At 42.5% G+C, this 25,113-nt stretch overlaps 1 protein-coding gene across 4 annotated transcripts in view; it reads right to left on the bottom strand.

Moving 5' to 3' along the window:
* med15 (mediator complex subunit 15) overlaps positions 1-25,113 on the bottom strand; it is a 72,669-nt gene that overhangs the window by 26,951 nt on the left and 20,605 nt on the right. The window contains exons 5-9 of one of the 4 annotated variants that reach the window (XM_055655929.1): positions 22,914-23,123; positions 14,346-14,533; positions 11,933-12,148; positions 9,578-9,913; positions 1,154-1,261 (exon numbers count right to left, since the gene is read on the bottom strand). In XM_055655929.1, the coding sequence (XP_055511904.1) occupies positions 1,154-1,261; positions 9,578-9,913; positions 11,933-12,148; positions 14,346-14,533; positions 22,914-23,123 (1,058 nt within the window). The remainder of the gene's footprint in view (positions 1-1,153; positions 1,262-9,577; positions 9,914-11,932; positions 12,149-14,345; positions 14,534-22,913; positions 23,124-25,113) is intronic. The other 3 variants (XM_055655930.1, XM_055655931.1, XM_055655932.1) reach the window with 3 other exon arrangements.

Genomic DNA, 25,113 nt, shown 5'->3' with positions numbered 1-25,113 from the left:
AATCTGGCACCAGATAATAATCTGCCTTATTGTTTTTGTCACCAAAGTGGTTAACCTCACATTTATCCACATTATACTGCATCTGCTATGCATATTCCCACTCACCCAACCTACCTAAGTCATGCTGCAGCCTCATAGCCTCCTCCTGGCAGCTCACACTGCCATCCAGCTTTGTGTCATTCGCAAACTTTGAAATGTTCATATTTAATTCCTTCGTCTAAATCATTAATATATATTGTAAATAACTAGGGTCCCAGCACCGAGCCTTGCGGCACCCCACTAGTAACTGCCAACCAGTTCTCTATCCATGTCAATTCCCTACCCCCAATACCATTTGCTCTAATTTTGCACATTCTCGTGTGGGACCTTGTCAAAGGCTTTTTGAAAGTCCAGATACACCACATCCACTGGCTCTCCCTTATCCATTCTACTGTTATATCCTCAAATAATTCCAGAAGATTAGTCAAGCATAGTTTCACTTCATAAATCCATGCTGATTTTGACCAATCCAGTCACTGTCTTCCAAATACGCTGCCATTACATCTTTAATAATCGGTTCAAGCAGCTTCCCCACTACTGATGTCAGGCTAACTGATCAATAATTCCCTGTTTTCACTCTCTCCTTTCTTAAAAATGGGGTTACATTAGCAAAGTGTAGTATGGTGTTTCATTCCCACATGGCAGAAATGAGACCATGGAGGTTGTCTTCAATCACACTCCAACATGATTCATAAAATATTCAAATTTTTACCACGATTTGTCCAAACCATATTTTGTTGCTTTCAACCAGATAAAGAGTCTGCCTAACATTTTTTTATTTCCATTCTCTTTTGAGTTATTCCTCTCTCTGAGAATCTTCACACATTTTAAATTGGATAAAACAGGACCTTTCTGATCCCACACACGTCTGTGTCAGGGGAAGAATTACCAAATTGAATGAAAGGATACAGTTTGTTTTGGCCCTAATCTTAGAGAGCAACAGCACCTGTTTGGCATACAGGAACACGATGAATTAAAAATATTGAGACAACCAAAAAGAATTTCACAACAGTTCAGTCAAACCTTTAGTTTAAAAGAATCCAAACCTAATGCACAAAAAGCAAGCTCTCCCCACTAGTCAACCTACAGACCAGCCTGCAGTACAGTTAAATACCTGTGCCATTTGCTGTCCTCCCAGAGGAATGGAGTTTTGAGGCGTGGACGATGCAACAGAGGCAGGTGGGAACCGTGGTCGCACAATGCGGGTCATAGAAGACATCATCTTTGAGGACAGAGGGACAACAGACAAATAATCGCAAAACAAGAATGCAGTGCTGCAAGGACCAAAAAGAAGCACACACGTCCTCTGTGGGCTCAAAGTCTTCAATGCAGGGCAGCTTGCAGCTGTCACTAACTTCTGTTACATTAAGCATTTCTGTTGTGTGGCATATCTGATAGGGAAAAGCAAAGCTGATTTGAACACACCCAGTGTCTAATGGGAGCAATAAAGAGATTCACATTTCTGTTCCCAATGGAATCAGTTCACGGACTTGTTTAAATCCAAGAAAAAATATTGCTCAATTTATATCTACTTTTGCTGGAGATGAAAAAGGATCCAGATTAAACCTCACTATCTCACACATTTGTTAACTTCTACAATGTTGCTACACATTAGAAATTGGTGGATGATCTCAAATGTAGTTACTGCAGCACCATTTAAGTTATCTTGGTCTAATTTGAATGGACTTTTTTTTTTAAATCAACTGTTGGGCATATGTAAACGTACCATGCATACATTTACTGAATAGACATCTAGCACCATGCTTAACCAAAGTAAATGTTCAATGACTAAAAGGTTCAAACAGACACTGTTTTCACCTGAACATTTTAGCAACAAATGCACAAAAAGTTTTGCATGAGTACGAAATGTAGATGAGAATGGTGATCACATGCCCAATGATCAGGTTGATCAATCATTGTTATTGATAATGTCAGCCACGGGACATCACTGAACTGAGGAATAATGTTAATGTCTGCAGCACGTACTTCTTCCACCTCTCCCCAGCAATAATGATGCTTGTTGGAACCTGGTTTCATTGGTGGTCCAATGAGCCATTCCACATGCTTGAGTTTGTTCTCGTGTGCAGTAGGTTTCCCAGCTCAAAAACCTGACTTTCCTTCCCCTAACATTCATTCAAAATCTTTCAGAGGGATGACATTTTAATATTAAATTTGAATTAAATATATTGCATCAATGTTTGTTGCCTTCAGGATGATGGAGCTGAACCCACACAATGGCTCTGCACAGAGGTAATCGGCCTGTTTCACCAACTGAATTGTGCTGCACCCCTTGCCATGGCTTGATCTTTCATCCCTCTGTGAGATTTTGTTCTTCCAGTGACCATTATACCACAGAACAGAAATGGAACAGAGGAAGGGGAAAAGTTATAAAACAAATTGCAACAGAGAGAAATACAAAAAGCATATTTCCCAAAACTCGTTCTCTTCCAATTTTATTTTCTTTCAAGGCTGCGGAGTACTCTTGTTTTTCTGGACAATTTTCACTCCTGACACTTAAAGAAAATTGATGTTCTAAAATACAACACCTTGCAGGTGGAAAGAATTTAGATGATAGTGAAACAGAAATCAAAACGTCTTCTTTTCCCATCTGCTCCTTATTTTTTTTATAAAGGACGTGTGTGCTTTCAAAAATAAAATTTATATTCAGCAATACTCAAACAAAAGAGGCAACTCGAGCAGTGACTGCAAGACAGATGATCCAATGGTTCAATTAGTTCACAGAAACACAAACAGCCAGCAAAGGGAAATGAGAGGCAATTAAAATGGAAGCATTGCAACATGCAACAGGCTAGAGCTGGATAGAAACTGATCGGGAAAACTTCGTTTACACTCTTTTATAGAGCTGGCATGAAACAATGGGTTGAATGGACTCCTTTGGTGCTGCAACCATTCTATGATATTATACACACGTCATAACACATACTTTAAGGACAGGAGATATGTCTGTCCACCAACCTGGCCAACAGCTCTAGTCGGCATTATCATGCACTGCCTATCCTTGTGTCTAACCACATCTTTGCGGCGTCCACCAGATCTGTTAAGCATGAGGAATATCATCCAATGTTGAACAGCAAGTTGATCTCCACATTCTTCCCCATTGGCTAAGTATCTAGGTTACCTTTTGTTCCTCCCCGCTAACTACTTTTTAAATTGCCCAATCATGAAGTGCAAAACCAGTACCAGTCTGGCATCCCGCTGCCATGGCAACTGCTCATCCAGCCAATGTACTCTCCTAAATGTATAAATAACACTCTAAAAATACTTTATGGCATGATTTCCAAAATGGACGTGTTCAGTTTGATATTCTGTTCCTGATCTTAGTATCTAAGGGAACTATTATTTCACAAAGCTCCAGCCCTTTCCGTTACATTATTTCTATGTTCCAATAAACCTTTTCAAAAGTTTTTCCAAATGTCGTACTTCACACCAACCCCAGGTGTTGTGAGATGGATAATCTCTTGCCACTGCCAGCAAAGTCTAGCATTAATGAGTTGCCAATCCCTGCCCTCTTCCAGTGCAACTTGAACTTCAGCGAGAACATATTAAATTCTATCTACTGCTCCCGGACCAGGGAGATGAAAAACTGCCCAGTGTAGTACTGCAGACATTGGTTTCAGAAAATCACAGAAAATGTATTATACCAATAGATCATTCACCCAATTGTATTTCATTTAGATTGAAACAAGCTACCAGCCTCATCCAACCCAAGCTGGGTCTGTAGCCCTGCAGGCCTCTGTTCTTCAAATATATAGCCAAGTACTGTTCACACGCGACGAGGGGTTCTCCATCCACCAATGCTTCAGACAGTTAGTTCCAGACCCACATATGTTGGAGTGGAATCATTTTCTTCATCTCCACTCTAACCCTTCTATCAATTATTTTAGACCTATGTGTGCTGAGTATATGTGGAGCTCAAGCTGAGGTCCAACAAGTGTTCTTTACCTATAACCTCCCTCCTCTTGTATTTTATGCTCAGGTGGAAAATAATTTCATATGATTTCAAACCGCTTTTTGGCATCTTCTGTTATTTTAGGTAGACATATCCTCCAATTTATTCATCTACGTCTCTCTGAATCCTCCCTTATTTTGTAGATGCCCTTAACATTTCACCTCCCCAGATGCATTACCACGCTCCTCTCCACATCAAATTCTGTTTGCCACTTTTCTGTCCCACTGGCCACGCTATCTACATGTTCCTGTGGTCTAAAGGTCTACCTCTCACTGGTAACCACAGAATCAAATACTTAAACCATCTGCAATCTTTATTGAGTCATCGGGCCCACTATAATTAAATCATTAAGCATTAACAAATAGCAAGGGTCAGAATACTGAACCCTGCGGAGCCCCACTGGATTTAGCCTTGCAGCTGCAAAAATACCTGCAAACCATAGCTCTTTATCCTCTGTCGCTGTAAATTTAAGATACAATTTGTCACTCAATTGGATTCGCATTACAGTAATTTTTGACCTGCCTGCCAGATCTTGTCGAAAGCCTTAGAAAAATGCACGTGTACAACATAAAATGAACTTCTCTTGTTGGCCCTTCTTTCCCTCAGAAAATTCATTTGTTAGTTACACACAATTTTCCCTCAAAAATATGCAATCTGTCCTCTGTCCTTCTAAGCAAAGGACTGAAAAATGATTCCAATATTTAAGCCAAACATCAACTAACTGGGATAAAATTAGAAGATTTTAATTCTCAGAAGGTGAGGCAGCATCTATGGAGAGGAAGAGAGTTACATTTCAGGTTGGTAACCATTGAAACAGGCACAAAGATAGGAAAGGTTTAGAGGGACATGGACCAGGCGCAAGCAAACAGGAATACCCTCCATAGGGCATCTTGTACGGCGTGGGTGGATTTCTCCGAAGGGCCAGTTTCCATGATGTATGACTTTATGACCCAACACAAAGTGGGAATGGGACAGGGAATTAAAGCAACAGGTAACTGTAAACTCAGCATCACATTTCTAGACTGAATAGAGAAGTTCTCCAAAACAGTTTCCACACAATGAGCATTAATTGCGGTAATGCTGGTGAAAGTGTTTGGATTCCGGGAAGAAACAAAGTGAAGAGGTAAAGGATGATCTCTGGTAGTTGCATGAGCAAGAACTATGAGGAGGAGTGTGGCTATTGGAGAAGATGGTAGAATGAAGAGGGGGGGGGAGTTATGGGGGAAATGCTGAGAAAGGCGAGAGGAAGGTATGAATGGCAATGTCATTACATCGAAGGTAGTGGTAATTACACAGGAACAATTAAATCTGGGGGCTGAGCAGACGTAGGGAGAAGATGGAAGGCAAGAACTGAAATGGGGGGGGGGGGGACTATGTAAAAACACAGCTGTAATTTCTACATGATGAAACCAAAATGCATAAAAATGCCTTTAAAAACATCTAACAATGTGCACTTTACCCATATGTGATTTATTTCTATTACAAATCTCAAATTGTGGAGTACAGAGGCAAATAAAGAAATGATGGGTCTTTGTCCCAAACATTATGGAGGGCACTGTACCTTCTCCCTGGTTGTTTTAATGTAAGTATAAAGAGACTTGGGATTTTTTTAAATCCGACTCGCCAATGGCCCCTTGTGTCCCTTCTAATTACCCGCTTGAGTTCTTTCCTGCTTACTCCATATTCCTCAAAAGCCCGGCCTGATTTTATCTAAGGCTTACATATACTTCCTTTTTCTTCTTCATCAAATTTACAACTTCTTTGGTCATCCAAAGTTCCCTTACCTTGCCATCCTTTTCTTTCCTCCTTATTGGAACATGTCATCTCTGGTCAGCAGTCCTTTAAATGACCCCCAAATGTCAAATGCCAATAACAACTGCTCCCAGTTTATTCGCCGTAGTTCTTGCCTAATAATGCTGTATTCTGCATTGCCCCAATTTAGTGCCTTTCCCCAAGGTCCAAGCTTATCCTTGCTCCTAACTAGTTTAAAAGTTATGGAGTTGTGATCACTGTTCCCAAAATACTCTTCCACTGAAACGCCAGTCAACAATCCTGGCTTGTTTCCAAGTACAAGGTCCAGTATGACCCCTCTTTGAGATGGACTATCCACATACTATTCAAGAAACCCTCTTGGATCCACCTAACAAATTATGCCCCGTCTGAGCCTTTTGCACTGAATAAGTTCCAGTCCATATTGGGAAAGTTAAATTTGCCCACTATGAAAATCCTATTGTTTGTGCATCTTTCTGTAAACTATCTATATATCTGTTCCACTATCTCCTACTGGCTATTGGGAGACCTGCAGTATAATCCGATCAGAGTTTTTGCACCTTTCTTTTTTTGAGTTTTACCTATATTGCTTCAGTAGACAAACCCTTCAGTATGTCCCCTCTGACTACCACCATGACATTCTCTCTGATTAGTAAAGTCAAATCTTCACCCTCTACCTCCTTCCTTATAATGTCTGCAACATCAAACCCCTAGAATGTTGAGCTGCCAGCCCTGTCCCTTCAGCAACAAAGTCTCCGTAATAGCCACAAGATCAGAGTGGCTAACAGTGATTCATGCTCTAAGTTCATCTGCTCTATCCACGATACTACGTGAAGAAATAAGCACATTTTAGACCATCAGTTACACCATATTGCTTAATACTGCCTGGCCTTCCTTTGAGACTTACTGATTTTAATCTCTGGCTTCCCATCAGCCCTCCCATTTGCTGACCTTCCAACCACCTGCCACTTTAGTTTAAACCTTCCAGAATAGGACTGGCAAATCTCCCTACAGGATATTGGTCCCCTCCAGTCCAGCTGCAACCCATCCTTCTTGTACAAGTAACCTCGGCCTCAGAAGACATTCCAATGTTCCAAAAATCAGAATTCTAAATGCTCTGTTACCACAGCGTTAACACCAGATTCTAGCATTTTTCCCCACTGCAGAGAGAATTTAAAACTATGTTTTTATTGATGCAGAGTTGAAGCTATGGAATGTATTGGCAGATGAACCAGCCATCACGCAAACATTCAAACAAATTAGCTATCAGGAGTGAAGGGCACACGTGCACAGGTTAAGTACATGGACTTCAACGGCAGTTCATGTGAAAGCTATACAATGATTCGTTGGGCTAAAGGGCCTGTCTCTTTGTTGTAATGTCTGCCTAATCACCGGCGTGACTATTCAGACTGCACATGTTAACTTCTTTCTTTCAGCCAGATAAGCATTAACTGCTGAGATGCAAATCAAACAGTAAAAGTAGACCAGATTGGTCTACATGTGCAAGTAAAATACCTCTCCAATAAAACTCAGCGACCAGACACATTGTCTTTGCTCTACCCATTTCAGCACTTAGAAGGAATCATTTACTTTGTGACTCCCTGGTCTGCTCTTCCGTCCCCAACCCCATCTTACAGTACTTTTCCGTGCAACAGCAGGAGAAGCAACACCTGCCCTTTCAGTGCTTCTCTTCTCACCATCCAGGGACCCAAATAGTCTGCAGCAATTCATTTGCACATCTTCTACTGCATTCAGTGCTAACAAGGTGGTCTCCTCTACAGTGGAGAAAGCAAACGCAGAATGGACAATCACTTGGCAGCGCACGTGGACTCAGTGTGCGTGTGTGCCACTGATTTTCCTGTTGTCCGACAGTTTAATTCTCCATCTCATTCCCAACCTGACCTCTGTCTGTAACTTCCTGTACTGGTACAATGGCATCCAATGGCAGCTTGAGAAACAGGACCTCATCTTCCTTCTGGGCACTTTGTAGCCCTCCAGAATCAACACAAATTCATCAACTAAGAAAATACACTTTTTTTTGTATCAGCTGGCCATTTCTGCTGTATCATGTTTCCATCTTCGTTATATCACCCTGACCTGCTACTTGCAAAACACTGCTTTGGCACTCTGTAACTGTCCAGAAATTCCCTACGGTCACCCTCTCTGCAATTAAATATTCTTCTTTAGCTCGTCATTATCAGTTGTGATGAATGAAATCCAATCTTAAACGATAACCGTTTCTCTTTCCACAGATGCTGTCTGACCTGCTGAGCATGTGTTTTTGTTCCAAGTTTTCAAAATCTGAAACACAAACAGAAAAGCAGGAAGAGTTGACCCAGTCAAGCAGCATCTGTGGAAAGAGATACCAGTTAATAGCTCAGGTCAAATACCCTTCATCAGAACTGAGAAAGTGTCTTCCATATGAAAAGTTGAACAGTTTCTCTGTCCCCAGAAGCTGCTTGACTAACTGAATTCTTCAGACATTACTGTTTGTGGTTTAGCTTCCAGCATCTGCAATTTCTGATTTTTACTGAACCTTTGCTTTCCCTGCCTTCTCAGCTTGCTTGCTAAAGGTGAAATAAATGTTTTGCCAGCGAAAGCTAACTCTGATTCCACCTCTAACACTGACTCCATCACCACACCTGGGCCAGTTCTGAATCTGGCGAGACTGCGAACTAAATCAGAAACAACAAGTTAACAGGGCAGATCTTGCAAAACTGCTGGCCATCTAACCCTGTGCCTAGTTATTGTTCCAGTGTGGCCAACAGCATGGTCCAGATCAGGGATCCTGGATCCCAGCACTGATATGGCCCAACGTTAAGTTCAGTCAGTCTCATTACAAGGTCCACCCACGGGCAGACATCACTGAGGCTCCATACCCAGGTTAGAGTCTCTCAGTACAGGCAGCCACCAATCTTTCCACCCCCAGGTCAGAGACTCTCAGTACAGGCAGACATCACTGAGGCCCTCGACTCGAGTCCTTGTCAGAGCCCCTTGGCACAGGCCACCAATGATGCAATGTACATAAACATATTGTTAAAAATGAAAAATGTTAAACTTGTTGAAACTGAATTATCTAAACAGCATGACTACATACTAAAAATCATGTAAAATCATTGAAACCAACTGAAACAAATAATAAAACCATATTACATTACTTTTAACCCAGGAACCGATGTCACCAGTCATTGACTGGGGTGGCCATTATGTACCAGGTTGAGTCCGAAACAGGCTCATGGGCAGATTTCCCAGCTCAAGAGCTGAGTACCTGCACAAGATGGAGCTGCCCTGGTGGACTCTATAAACATTCACCGGAACAGCAGGGGAAGAAGCCAGGAGGTGATGGTGACTTTAGCTCTGGAAACCAAAGTCTGTTTGGGTATACGCAACACATCAGCACTGATTTCAGCAGGAAGTCGGGGAAGATCTGCACGCTGGTTCAGGAAAGAACATCAGTGGAATAGCAACAGACCTGCACCAGAAACTAGACCACCTAAAATGTGAAACACATGATATCTGAACCATGCCTCTATCATTGCTAAAGCAGGCTAACCATCAAGTATTAAATACATTGACAGATATCCATTTTCTCCTATGGCTGCAAATACCCACATTTGGGGGAGAAAAGAATTGGAGGCAGGGCTGATTTATTATTCAGAAGCAGGTGCTTTACAAAAACGTGCAATTAACAGCCGGGAAAAGAAACCTGCAGAAACAAAGTAATACACCAGAAATCCCACCACACCCTGATCAATTCATGCATTGAGGCAGGACGACAGACACTCACACTTTCCTTACCTGCCCTCCTGCTCCCATTTGTGCTTGGGCCTGGGCTTGTGCCTGAGCTTGAGCTTGAGCTTGAGCCTGGGCCTGGGCCTGAGCCTGGGCTTGAGCTTGGGCCTGAGCCTGGGCCTGGGCCTGAGCTTGGGCCTGGGCCTGAGCTTGGGCCTGAGCTTGGGCCTGGGCGTGGGCTTGAGCTTGAGCCTGGGCCTGAGCCTGAGCCTGAGCCTGAGCTTGGGCCTGGGCTTGAGCCTGGGCTTGGGCCTGAGCCTGGGCTTGAGCTTGTGCCTGAGCTTGAGCTTGGGCCTGTGCTTGGGCCTGGACCGTCTGCCCCTGAGGAAACTGCGCACGGACCTGAAACAAAAGCATAAAAGATGTGCCAATTAATTGGATTTGTACTGAAGTTTTGCTCATTTCCACTGATGTACTTCTGTTCTTTGAAACATTTTCAGAATTAAACTGTCAATCAGTGCAGAATCAATGTACAGTAGGAAGTAACACCAAGAAGGATCATTTAACCAGTGGAAGCTTGCCAGGTGCTCCAGTTTCCTTCCACGTCCCAAAATGTGATGGTGGGTTAATTGCCCGCTACAAATTGTCTTTAATGCTGGATAATAAGCAAAGAATCAATGGGGAGTTGACATGCCCATGAGAGATTGAGTTACAAGACTACAAAGAAGTGATAGGTGGTGAATGGGACAGATGGGATTGCTCCATTTGGGGAATGTTTAGGCACGACCAGCTAAAGCCCTCGTTGTGTCGTAATAAATTCATAAAAACACGATTTATGGTAAAAACTAGATACAAGATGATATTAAAGCCCCTGTCCCACTTAGGAAACCTGAACGGAAACCTCTGGAGACTTTGCGCCCCACCCAAAGTTTCCATGCGGTTCCCGGAGGTTTTTGTCAGTCTCCCTAATGGTGGAAAGTGGTTTCTTCTATGCTCTATAGAAGATGCGGACACCACTTTAGACCATTAGGGAGACTGACAAATACCTCCGGGAACCGCACGGAAACCTTGGGTGGGACACAAAGTCTCCGGAGGTTTCCGTACAGGTTTCTTAAGTGGGACAGAGGCATAGCCTTTTTACTTGACAAAATGTAATCTGCAATACACATTTAGTCAGATCCCATAAAACCTTCCAAAAGGGTACCAAATGCAGTTACAGGTCTGATGAGGGAAGGCAGCAGAATAGAATTTCTCCTACGAGCCAGGACACAAGAACAATGGACCAGATAGCTCTTATGCAAAATATAAAGTGCTGGAGTAACTCAGGAGGTCACACAGCATCTCAGGAGGACATGGATAGGTGACGTTTTGGGTCGGGACCCTTCTTCAGATTCCAGCATCTCCAGTTCCTTGTGTAAACCCCTTAAGCATTGCTTAATTCCAAGATCATTGACAACGTTGAAATGTTAATTCCGCTGCTGTGAATTTCCCAGCTAAATCCAGCTAATCAAGGAACAGAAATTAAATTAAGATTGAAACATGTTCTGGAATAATTTTGTGGTGAGATCATATTGCATGTTGAATACCATATTTGCATCAATTATGGCACAAGCCATTGAAACATTGAGGCTCGATGAAGCCAATTCAATGGGCAGGGCTATTCACAGCAGCAGGATCATCTGGCAATATGCAGGGCCTCAGCGGCCATGATCGGTTATGTTGGCTTCAAATGTAAGAGAGTCTCAAAATAAAATCATCAGCTACTTCCTGACACTCATTATATATGCCTTAAGTAGTTTTATACTAAGTTAATGCAGCATATTTGAGTAGGGCTCTGGCTTTAAGTAGATAACCCAAGATTGTTCACTTTACAACAGAAAAGGGCAAAGGCCATTGCAACAGAACACATCTACATTACTGGGGTTAACAGGCTTTGGTAAATGGATTAAACTGTTTATAGTGGTAGGGGAAATGAATCTGCAATTTCTTGAAGAACAAGATAAATATTTTAGAGACCTGCTGTGATCTGACATTAATCTTTAATCAGATTCAGAAAAAGGTTTCAAAAAAGTAGATTTAAAAAAATAAATAAAAAGGAAAGATTGGAAGCATAAGAGAGCTATTTGGAGGGAGCTTTCAAGGGCAGGAACAGATACAGTAGACCAATGACCTCCTGTTCTGTAATATCCCAGGATTTTTCACTCCATAGGTAAAGCTGAGACTAACACACAAGAAAGCTCCACCTGAACTGTGCATCAGAACAGCTGATCGTCTGACACTAAATGAAAATCTTTCTGCATTACCACTGAGGTAAGAGATGCCAGTTATTCCACTCCAGGGCTACCCCGTAGCTCAGTACCTGATGCCAACGTCACGGTCCACAGCACGATGATACCCAGTTAATAACACAAGGATGACTACCTGTTGTTGGGCCTGAAGCTTGATCGGTGGTAGCTGCTGCTGCGTCAAGGATGAAGACATGGAAACCTGGCCCGCCTGGCCAGGTACCTGTGCAACCATGGGCTGTGGTTGGGATTGTGGTGCCATTTGTGACTGGGGTTGAGACTGAGACTGCAACTGCTGGAGCTGCTGGAGCTGGATATGTTGATGCTGCTGGAGCTGTTGTTGCATCAATCTCTGTGTGAACAAAGAGGATTTTACACTGTGACATGAGCTCAAGAAATTCCTCACACCAACCCTACTTCATTATTGCCAGTGCAGCATCCACCAGATCGGTTCCAAATGCCATGGCGACATGATTATACCCACCAGTGCCAGATCCAATGCCATATAATGATAGTCCTGTTCCCATCACTACCAGGCCTTGCTCACCACTGGTGGAGATGAAAGCTGTGAATTAACTGTAGCACCCCCATCAGCTCCTTACTATACTCTGTGTTTACTCATAAATATGCAGCCAAATGCTGCCCTAACTCTATGAAATAGTTTACAGATAACACCATCGTAGTGGGCCAGGTTTTGAACAATGACAAGATGGAGTACAGCAAGGAGGTAGAGAGCCCAGTAACATGGTGTCAAGACAACAACCTCTCTCAAAGGTACACAAAAATGCTGGAGAAGCTCAGCGGGTGCAACAACATCTATGGAGCGAAGGAAATCGGCAACGTTTCGGCCCGAAACGTTGCCCATTTCCTTCGCTCCATAGATGAGTTTCTGCAGCATTTTTGTGTACCTTCGATTTTCCAGCATCTGCAGTTCCTTCTTAAACCTCCCCCTCAATGTCAGCAAGACAAAGTAGCCAGTTGTTGACTTCTGGAAACAAAGTATTGCACAAGCTCAACATCAATGGTGCCTAAGTGGTGATGGTCGAGAGTTTCAAGTTCCTAGGTGTAAACATCACCAACAATTTGTCCTGGAACGAACACATTTTTTCTCTTGTTTATTATATTGTTTACAGTGTACTATGCTTACATTCTGTTGTGCTGCTGCAGTAACAGTAAGAATTTCATTGCTCTATCTGGGACATACGACAACACTTTTGACTCTTGACACTGAAGCTACGGCCGTGAGACCAGAAGACGGAGGAGCAGAATTAGGCCATTTTGACCATCGGGTCTGCTCTGATCTATTTTTCATTCTCACCCTCATTCTCCTGACCCCTGCCCGTAACCTTTGACACCCTTACTATTTAGGAACCTCAAACTCCATCTTAAACTACCCAATGAGTTGGACTCCACCTGCGTCTGTGGCAATGAATTCCACAGGTTCACCGTTCTATGGCTAGAGAATTTTCTCCTTTGCCCCATTTTAAAGATACATCCTTTTATTCTGAGGCTGCACCTAGACACTTCCACTACCGGAAATATCCTCTCCATATGCACTCTATCTAGGTATTTTATTAGTCGGTCGGTTTCGATGAGATCACCCCTTATCCTACTAAACTCCAGGGAGTACAAGCCAAGAAGACACACCATGTCTCTATTTCCTCAGACAACCAGAGAGGTTCAGCATGTCTCATACGACTCTTACCAACGTCTATAGATGCAACACGAGATGAGAAAAACTTTTTTCACACAGAGAGTGGTGAATCTCTGGAACTCTCTGCCACAGAGGGTAGCTGAGGCCAGTTCATGGCTATATTTAAGAGGGAGTTAGATGTGGCCCTTGTGGCTAAGGGGATCAGAGGGTATGGAGAGAAGGCAGGTACGGGATACTGAGTTGGATGATCAGCCATGATCATATTGAATGGCGGTGCAGGCTTGAAGGGCCGAATGGCCTACTCCTGCACCTAATTTCTATCTTTCTATGTTTCTAACACAGAAAGCATCCTATTGGGATGCATCATTCCATTGTTTAGCAACAGCTCTGCCCAAGACCACAAGAAATTGCAGTGTTGTGAATGAACCCCACCCAGTTCGTTACATAAACCAGTCTCTCCCCCATGGGCTCCATCTACATTTTGGGTGGCCCAGGGAAAGCAGCCAACATAATCAAGAACCATTTCCACCCCAGTCATTCCCTCTGCACCCCTTCCCGTCAGGTGAAGATACCAAAGCTTGAACACGTACCACCAAATTCAGTAACAGCTCCTTCTCCACCGTTATCAGACCACTGAATGGTCCTCTCAAAACCTAATCTCACAAACTGCACTTTTTAAAATTTGCCCTTTCTCTACAGCAGTAACTATAATGCTTTAAAACTATATTCAACACAATGGTATGGGCAGTAGATCGGGAGGACTCAAAGAGAATTCCTTTTAGCCATAGGGTGTTTGAAGTTACACATGCAATATTTCATGATTCTGATGAGCATTTGGGAGCATCATGGCATGGATGGCCATGTGCTGTAAACTGGGTTATGGACAGGGAAGTACCTGTTGTTGCTGCTGCAACTGCAGTTTCATTATCTGCTGCTGTGCCTGGAACTGTTGTTGCTGTTGCTGCTGTTGCTGCTGCTGCTGTTGTTGTTGCTGTTGTTGCACAGCCTGTTGCGCCTGGAACTGTTGCTGCTGTTGCTGTTGCTGCTGCTGCTGCTGAGCAATCTGCTGCATCTGTAACTGGGCTGGGGGATTGGATTGTAAACGAGAACATCACTAACTTTGTTCCTCTTGTTCAAAGTGCAAGACTGACTCAGGATCTGGCCACTGCTTCAACGAGGCAAAGTGTGCCTCACGTTACTCACAGGAAGGAACAGTTTGTACAGATCAATCAAAAGTTAGGAATCCTATAAGGCACAAATTTCAGTTGAGCTTAATAGCTTCAAAAGAGCACAGTGCCACGCACACAGCACTCAACATGATCACAGGTTACCTTCCAGGCCTATGTACAATTTAATTTTTATTTCAAGTGACAGCAAGCCATTCTGCTGAAAACCCCTGAGAAGCAATTGGAAATCAATGTGGTTCACCAAATAAATTATAAAAATTATTACCCCAATCTTAAGACCTCATCTGCACCATAAAAAATCCTGGAACTGCAGTGATACAGAAGTTACTGTGGAATGTGGAATTGTGGGCTCACAATACATTACCCTTTAGATAGACACAAAATGCTGTAGTAACTCAGCGGGTCAGACAGCATCTCCGGAGAAAATGAAGAGGTGATGTTTCAGGCAAGATCCTCTTCTGGATTGGGGGTTGGGGTAAAGGAAAATCATAGAGGTGTTCCTCTTGTACAAAGTAACTGACTCAGGATCTGGAGATGCTTCCTGACGCAAAGTGTGTTACAGGAAGGAACAGTTTGTACAGAGCAATCAAAAGTTAGGAATTTTGTGTCTATCTTCAGTGACGCACACAGCACTCAAGCATGATCACAGTTACCTTCCAGGCCTATGTACAATTTAATCTGCAGCCATTCTGCTTCCTGGAAACACAAATAAATACCCCCTTCAGACGCAGTACAGAAGTTACTGTGGAATGTGGATCACAATACATTACCCTTTAGATAGACACAAAATGCTGTAGTAACTCAGCGGGTCAGACAGCATCTCCGGAGAAAATGAAGAGGTGATGTTTCAGGTCAAGATCCTTCTTCAGATTGAGAGTCAGGGGTAGGGAAAATAGAGGTATGAAAAGGTACAAATAACAAACAAGGAACAGAGATGCTGCCTGACCCATTGTGTTACCCCAGCATTTTGTGTCTATCTTCGGAGTAAGCCAGCATCTGCAGTTCCTTCCTACACACATTACCCCTCAGACGCAGTAGTGATCCAACCATTAAACCCCATTTGTAAATGAATACTACTGCAAGGGAGCACATGAATTACATCATGACGATATTTTTCTTCCATTAGTCTCATTAAAAAAGAATTATGAATAAAGAATCCATCAATCACTGCCTTAAAAATATCCATTGACTTGGCCTCCACAGCCGTCTGTGGCAATGAATTCCACAAATTCACCACCCCTTGACTAAAGAAATTCATCCTCATCTCCTTCCTAAAGGCACATCCTTTTATTCTGAGGCTATGACCTAAGATCCTAGACTGTCCCAATAGTGGAAACATCCTCTCCACATCCTTTCTGGTTTGAGGGAGTTATTGTCTGGCAGGTTTAGAGAATGATGTAACCTGTTACTTATCAGTTCAAGCTACAAAAAGAGTGCCTTACTTGTGCAAGCAGTACATTTGTATTGCCTATTTATTCTTATGAATAAAGCATTAACCTCTAGATCCAGGCTGTAACCATTTCTTCATTATAGATTTTCTCTTGCCTCAGCATCCCAACAACATGACCCGCTGCTACTTTTCCCTCTTATCTAACCTCAGTTCCTCATGCTCTCCTTGAATATCTTTTCACACCAACCTCTTATTATTATTTCTGGTATCTAACCCATATGCTCTTATTGCTCCAATTTCTGAAACCAACTTATAGATTGCACCTCCTTCAATCACCAACGGCAGACAATTTTCATTGGCAGCACCTTCTCTGTGTACTCATTCCTTCTCCGCTTTCACAATCCATTCTCGGTGCAAAACAGCCTCTGACAAAAAAAATGACCTCTCCAATCATTAAGTTCCTTCAATGTACAATCTGAGGTCCTTTATTTTAATCACATTCCTACGCTATTGTCTGCTTCCAAAAACCATTCTAAATAAGTAAAATACAAAATGCTAGAGGTAGCATCTGAGGAGGGAATCCCCCTCATTGACCCCACCCTCTTCCCCAACCATCCCTGGAAGCAGCTCCCCCTCCTCCAATACCCATGCCACTAATGCTTCCAGTCTCTTCAATCCACCTCCTTCAATCACCCCAAAGTGTCAAGCTACACAGATACAAACTGGTTTTGGAACTGAAAGCAAAAAGTGAACTATGGAAGTTGGTCTCTCCTGCACTTGACATCAATGAACGGGGCAGATCTCCCATCACATGCAACGCATGTTCTGGAAGTCATCCAACAATCCTGTGCAATTCCCTTTTTCCAGCGACGGCATTGGCCTCAGTCACTCTGCCATCATCGACTGCGGGTGCTCCCGAGCTGCTCAGATGGGTCTAGTGGAGCATCATCATCTGTGTGACTTCACAGCTCCTGGGCTGGGGATGGGAACAATCGACTGCTTGGAATAAGGTAAGCATTTATTATTTAAGTTAGTATTATTTACTGAGCTGATTTTCACTGTGCTAATGTTTTATAGAACTTTAAAAAACCTCAAGGACTGTTGAATGTTTTTAATTTTTGCAAAATCCCCCTGCCCCCACTGGTGCCAAAATCCCCTGCCACCCGGAGCTGATACAGAGCTGATACAGCTCTGAACCTGCACTGCGATGCTAGGAACTGGGTTCACCTGGGTTCCCAGCAGTGACAGCATCAAGGCCACACTGAGTACACAGCCTAGCACAGCAGCAGGGCAGCAAAGGGAGCTGTCCCATTGACTTTGAATGATACAAGGGGGCCTTTATCACCCAGAGAGTGGCGAGTGCCTGGACTGGGGTTGAAGCTGGGCCACTGAGTGGCGCAGTATTATGGCAGCCTCGCCAACAGTCTGTCTCGTCCTTTTCTTCTTTTGTTGTTTTTAGTCTGTTGTTAAATGTATGTTTTAGTGTATCTTTTGTTTTTTATTACGTGGGAGTTGGGGGAAACATTTAAAATCTCTTTCCTCGACAGAGATGCAAAGTTTTCCGTATCGTATCTCCGTCCATCGATTACCCCGACTGCGGATGGTTCGACTGCCCGACCACGGGAGAAAAGAAGGGAACAAGATAATACGTTATTGCCTTCCATCACAGTGCACTGTGGTGGATGTTTATGTTAATTTTTATGTAGTTCTGTGTCTTGCTACTTTATTGGTGTGACTGTATGGCAAATCAAATTCATTGTATGTTTTTAAATACTGGGCTAATAAATTAATTACAGTGCAATAAATGCATCTATACAACTAATAAATAAATACAATACATTCTTGAACTGTCTAGATAGGTATTTGAATCACAAGCACAGAGGACTGGGAACTAGATGCTGGACTATAGGGTTAAAACGACAGGCCGGCGTGGACTTGCTACGCCGAATGACCAGATTCCATACTGTACAATTTAATGACTGTCATTTCTATGAGTGCAGAGGACATGACCTTGAAAACTCCAAAGAACTGGATTATATTTCGAGGCACAGGTTTCATCCCAACATGGTGACAAGACACTAAATGCTGGAGTAACTCAGCGGGTCAGGCAGCATCTCTGGAAAGAAGGAATGGGTGACGTTTTGGGTCGAGATCCTTCACACTCCAGCATTTTGTGTCTACCTTCGATTTAAAGCAGCATCTGCAGTTCTTTCTGATACATGGTAACAAGGGATTTGAAATTCATGTAGTCTCAATAAATGCAAGTTCTGGAGCAGGTAAAACATCTGGCTAACATCTGCCCTTTAAGGAAAATAATCTATTATCCTTATCCAGTTTAATGTGATTCCAGACTCATCAATGCAGTCACCAACTGCGTCATTTGGAACAACCAAGGGAAAAGTTGGGAATGGATAACAAATGGCTGCCACACTACATGACAAATAAACAAACTCCGATTACAGTTAACAACAAGGAAAGGCAGAGAGGGTAACATGGCAGACACATGGTTGACAATCGTGATGCACAGAAGTGTGAGGCAAAGCATTTGAACAGGAAGACTGAGGAAAGGCAATAGGAACATAATGTATCTCTTTTAAATGAAGTGGAAGAGAGCGCTGTGGATATACATGCACAAATCTTTGAAATTCATCATGATATAGTCCACGTTTTCCCCAAGGTCTTGTTATGGACCTTTAGATAGCAGTGCTGTACAATAGGGGCGAGTGGGTAGAGTGTCTTGGTCTTCTGGATTTTTGGTGTAAGATCATCTTCACATGAATGAGTCATTGATTGGAGAGCGTTGTCTGCAACCGTTGTATTAGATGAGCTTTGTTCTGGAATAGACTCCCAAAGCTTGAACTGTCTGTCTGTTAAGCTGTTCAGAGGTAAGGTGCAACATTTTGAGGGGAAATCAGGAAGAATTAAGATAAGACTGTTCGATGAACTTATTGTGACTTTGTCGGAAAAGTGGCGATGCTTTGTGGACATAGGTGAGGTCTGCAGGTTGATTTCAGCGGATTGTATGCAAAACAAAACATTTTACTGTACCTAGGTACATGTGACAATAAATTGCGTATTAATATAAAGAGACAGCCTGGCTTGCCCCATCTTTCACTGGCGATTGATTCGTCTGTCACAGATACAGTTGATAGAATTGAAAACTCTTGAGGGGATAAAAAACCTTGTAAATTCGTTGTTGCTCTTCACTGCATTTATTTTGTGTTATCGCAATGTGAAGATCATGTCCACTGTGACTTGTGATGGGCTGAATGTAGCCCTGGCAGCTGGGAAGAGACGGTTGAGGTGGACCTATGTGCCAATGTTTGCATGGGTGTCAGCAGGGAGTCACCTCTGCAATGATCAACATTAGTCTTTATCCTTCCTTGAAGGCGGTTATGATTAATAGCATCACCGAGGACCTTTGGCTGTTTGGCCCAAAGATCATGCATTTAATTTCTGTCTAACATTTGTTGTAAATTTAGGATTTCACTTCAAGCTTATAGAATACATAAGCCTTACTAGAGTAGTGTGGATTACTTAATTAGTTAAGTAAAGAGAGGTAAGGAGAAGAGACAACCAATTATTAGAAACCTACCTTAGTTGAGCATATAAATGGAAAATAGGAAAATAGATCAGAATGTCAACTCGGATGATGTGTTACAACATGTGGGGGTGAAGATGGGTGAGATCACCATGAATTTCATCATCCATTGCTGAGAGATGGCTCCCAAAGCAATGGATGATGAAATTCATGAGCACCACAAATATGTCAGGCCAACCTTTGACCATCTGAGGGTCAGGCAGCTCTCAGGCAAAAGTGATGCTTGAGAGTCAGACTGCCTATAGCAAACACTTTAAAGCTTTGAACTATCACCAATGATGTTGCTGCAGAACTGTTCAATACATTGGGAGGATGGCTGATCAATACAATACAATACCCCGGACATCAATTCCAGCTGACCCTGACATAACCAAAACCAAACTTGCAAAACAGGAACTCTTATTTCAAGCATAGATGCGATAAATGATTTCACAGAGGACATGAAAAACACCTAATATTTTCAGTCTCTTCACTAAATGCATAATTCACATTAACTCATGAGAATCCCAGGCCTTTGACAACTCCAATGAAAGAGTGCCCAGGAAGGCACTGATCACCTTTCAAACAACCAGCCAATCAGTCCGTCAACCACCTCTTGTCCCTCGTACAGCAGCCTGCAGGTGTGCAGGCAACCCTGAGCAACTGCCCAAAAGGATAGAAAAATAATAAAGAGTACAACCTAGACAAGGAAATCATGTCAACCATTGCAAACAATAGTCAGGGCCTTAGCGGGAATATCATGTTTCAAATTAGGTGCCACACTTTAGCAAAGAACACAAGGCCATGGGGAGGGTACAGCAGAAGATTTACTCCAGTGTTAATACGAATGAGGGAATCGTTTATGGGAGAGACTGAAGCCCTTTGAAAAACATAAAGACTTGGTAGAGGTGTTAAAATGCATAAAGCATTTTGTTAGTATTGAGTATAGAAGCTGGGATGTAATGTTAAAATTGTACAAGGCATTGGTGAGACCAAATCTGGAGTATGGTGTACAATTTTGGTCGCCCAATTATAGGAAGGATGTCAACAAAATAGAGAGAGTACAGAGGAGATTTACTAGAATGTTGCCTGGGTTTCAACAATTAAGTTACAGAGATAGGTTGAATAAGTTAGGTCTTTATTCTCTGGAGCGCAGAAGGTTAAGGAGGGACCTGATAGAGGTCTTTAAAATGATGAGAGGGATAGACAGAGTTGATGTGGACAAGCTTTTCCCTTTGAGAATAGGGAAGATTCAAACAGGAGGACATGACTTCAGAATTAAGGGACAGAAGTTTAGGGGTAATATGAGGGGGAACTTCTTTACGCAGAGAGTGGTGGCGGTGTGGAATGAGCTCCCAGTGGAAGTGGTGGAGGCAGGTTCATTAGTATCATTTAAAAATAAATTGGATAGGCATATGGATGAGAAGGGAATGGAGGGTTATGGTACGAATGCAGGCAGGTGGGACTAAGGGGAAAAAATTTGTTCGGCATGGACTTGTAGGGCCGAGATGGCCTGTTTCCGTGCTGTAATTGTTATATGGTTATATGGTTAGCATAAATAACAAAAAACATAATGTGTAGGAAGGAACTGCAGATGCTGGTTTAAACCGAAGATATTCAAAATGCTGGAGTAACTCAGTGGGACAGGCAGCATCTCCGGAGAGAAGGAATGGGTGACATTACAGATCGAGACCCTTCTTCAGAAAAACATAACACTGGCAGAATGAATGATTGATAGAAGATAAAAGAACCAGAAGAAAGCTACCGAGGTACAAAAGATTGCAGATGCTGGAATCTATCGCAAAGTAAAAACTGTTAAGGAACTCAGTGGAACAGACCGCATCTGTTGAGGGAAATGGACAGACGACATTTTGGGTGCGAATTTTTCTGGAAAAACAAGTGACTGCAGATGGTAGAAAATTACACATATTTGTGATCTGGATTACAATGCATGAAATAGAAGCAGACTTTGATATGTGAATTGTATAAATACTTGGAGACAAAGCGACAGGACAATGAAGAAAGAATAGACATTTCATTCAAAAATTCAGCGTAAGTACAGCGGGCTAAATGATCAACTTTTCCAAAACATCGAGGAACATGATTGAAGATTCTTTCCACACATTTTTATTCAGTGTTCTCTACACACCGTATGAGTACAATGCAAAAACTCATATTTCCTCGTAATAGCCCTGAAAGCTACATGAACAATCTGAAACCCCCCCCCACAAAAGCCTGGAAGGTTCAAATAGAGGAGCAGAATGTTTGATAATCTGCTGCAGGATACCTACATTGGGTCGTCGGGTAAAGCTTAGAAGAAGGCTTCCAAATGGGCCGAAAACTTTCAACTAATATTGGGCGTGGGGTGATATGAACAGTAAAATCTACTGTCTGGGGCTTTATAATGTCACTGGAATAAGAAGCGCAGTCTACCTACAACTCCACGTTGACACATTCACATGTGCTCAGTAGCCGACTCCTCCAGCACTAGTCAGGCACAGCTGGCCTCTACATTGTGCCAGAGGTGCACAATGAAGGAAAACACCCAATTTCACTCATGTTCCTCCCACCTTTGAGCATTGGGCATAGCGTAATCAATCTCAACTCTGTCCAGTAACTCTGTGTTCCAACAACCACAATACATTGTATTTGTGATGATTCATTGAAGAAGGGTGGTGGTACAGAGTAATCTGATCGGCAACAATATGAACCTGCCATTTCCAGACGAAGGTCTATAATTTACTCCTACTGAATTTTGAAACATTTTCCACATATTCTAAACCGTAATCTCAGGTTCATATAAGCACATTGTGTTATGCGTAATACATACCCATGTGCTGACATTTTTATTTATTAGTACCACATGTACCACTTATTTATTAGTACCACTTATTTATTAGTACCAACTTTATTAGTACCAACTTGATCCCCATCCCCAATAGCATGTTACTGATTAACTGATGCTTCAGGTCCAGCAAATAGGCGGCTCAGCTAAGGAGCTAAAATGTAAAATGTGAGCTATAATTTATCCAACGTAATTTATCAACCTTGTTGTAGGACAAAAATAAATGAATGATTTGGTTACTTCCTTCTCACCATTCTTCCCTTCAAGCCAATGCTCTTATCCAACCCGACACCATTCAAATCAATGGGATACATTCTCTGGGAACTAAGCTACTGACTGATTGGGATAACATGTGATGGGGTAGGTGTTGAGGGGGAGGCACAGTCTAGTGAGGAAACTACCATGCATAACAAATTGAAAGTGTCTACTTCAGGAGTTTGCAACCTCCAAATCCTACTCACACTGCTGCTGGGTGCTTGGCGGGAAGCCAGGCATATGAGGCACCATTCCAGACGTACCCGGCTGAGGCTGTCCAGGATGTGATATTGATTGATTCACCTGTCCCAGACCTGCCATTCCGGGCAAAGGGGCTCCGGGGGGACGAGTGACCATCATCCCACTCGAGCTCCCCGTGGGACCACCTTGCAAGTTCTGCAAAGCGTTCATTGGATCTAGGAGGGAGGGAAACAAAACAAAAGTAAAACTTCTGTTGAACTATAAACAAAAGTGCCTAGATAAAAATCAGAAATGATCTCACAGTGCTGATGAAAAACTTTGGCCCATTGTGCCCGTGTCTGTGCTTTGAAAGAGTTGATTTTGTGTTCACTACCCTGCAAGTGTTTGTCCCTTTAAGCAACTCCTTTTTGTTGGTCACAATTAAATCTGCTCCCCTCACCATTCCAGGTTAACTGTGCAAAAACAATTCTCATCTCTGGTTCTTTTGCCAATGGCCTTAACCTTGAGTTGTAAGTGGAAAAAAAACACAGAATTACTGTATTTGAGGATGCGAATAGTCAAATAGATATGGAGATACTGGTGGATGTGTGCATTTAGATTCAAGGAACGCCTTCAATAACGTCCCACCTAGGAAGCTGATTGACAATGTTGGAGCATGTTGAAATGTGCATAATAGAATCATAGAGTGATGCAGTGTGGAAACAGGCCCTTTGGCTCAACTTGCCCACACCAGGCAACATGTCCCACCGGCTACACTAGTCTCACCGGCCTGGTTGGTGAGACTAGTGTCCATATGAGGCTTGGTCCATATCGCTCCAAACTATGTACTGAGATGGATTGAGAATTGGTTATTGGACAGAAAGCAAAGAGTGGGAATAAACAAATACATCTCATGTTGAGTAAAACAGGCTGAAGAAGGGTCTCATCCCGAAACGTCATCTGTCCATTCCCTGCACATATGCTGCCTGACCTGCTAAGTTCCTCCAGCGCTTTGTTTTTTTGCTCAGGATTCCATCATCTGCAATTTTTTGTTTCTATATCTCATGTTGGGAGGCAATAGACCAATATTGTTTTATTAGTTAGGTACATTAATGACCTGGATATGAATCTCAGAGGGAAGATTAGCTAGTTTGCTGAAATCACAACATTTTGATGTTTTTGATAGCGACAGACGTGATCTTTGGCTACAGGACATTAATAACTTGATCAGATGAGCAGAGAAAGGACAGATGGAATTTAATCCTGTAAGTGATATGGTAATTTATTTTCAGTGACCTAGTAAGGTTAGAATATACACAATGAATAGTCAGAGCTTCAGATATAGTGAGGAACAGAGGGCCTCGGCAAACATGTTCATTGATCCCTGAAGGTATCGGCACAGATAGAAAACGATAATTTACGGCGCCATCATCATTAGCCAGGTCAGAAATGTGACAGCAAAGTTATGGTAAGGCTATATAAAACATTATTTAAGCAGCAGCTTCAGTACTGTGTACGTTTTTGTTGCCTCATAAAAAGGATGTGATTGCATTGGAGATGGTATTCACCCGAATGTTGCCTTCAGCTATGATGTTTTCTTTGGCTTAGCTTATTTTCCTTACAGCAGAGAAAACCAAGAGGGAAATTGAGGTCTATAAAATTATGAGTCACAGATAGGGCAGATAAGAAGCTTTTTCCTTTAGCAGAGGTTTAAGACAAGGAGTAAAATATTTCTCTAAAGCCATTTGCCTGCCTTAGGCACAAAACTCTCTGCTCCTTTCCTCTCTAGGTACCTGTCGAAAGGCCTTTTAAATGTTGTAATTCTACCTGCCTTTGTCACCCTCACTGGCAGCTTGTTCCTCTGTTGAAAAACGTGCTGCTCTTTCAAATTTCTCCCTTCTCACCTGAAAGCCATCCCCTCTATTTAAGACTCCCCCACCCTACGAGCAAACCCATCCTGGAATGTAGGACTTTAACGGGCGATCTTCAAGATGTTTATAAAATGATGAAGGGCGTAGATAGGGAGATATTTGTTAGCATCTATTTCAAGAGATTTTGAGTATGTCTTTTCGCTGTCTCAAATGACCCCAATGTTTCCATATCAGGGACTGTGTATAGCCTTGGTATCCTTACCAGAGAAAGGATGTGCTTGCTACAGAGGCAGTGCAAAGAAGATTCACTGGACTGGTTCCAAGGATGGAAGATTTGCACTATGAGAACACACTG

This window comes from Leucoraja erinacea, chromosome 25, assembly GCF_028641065.1.
Source record: "Leucoraja erinacea ecotype New England chromosome 25, Leri_hhj_1, whole genome shotgun sequence".
In the NCBI taxonomy this organism is placed as follows: Eukaryota; Metazoa; Chordata; class Chondrichthyes; order Rajiformes; family Rajidae; genus Leucoraja; species Leucoraja erinaceus.
Note: the sequence above shows the minus strand (reverse complement) of the source record. Positions and strands in the feature narration are given on the sequence as shown.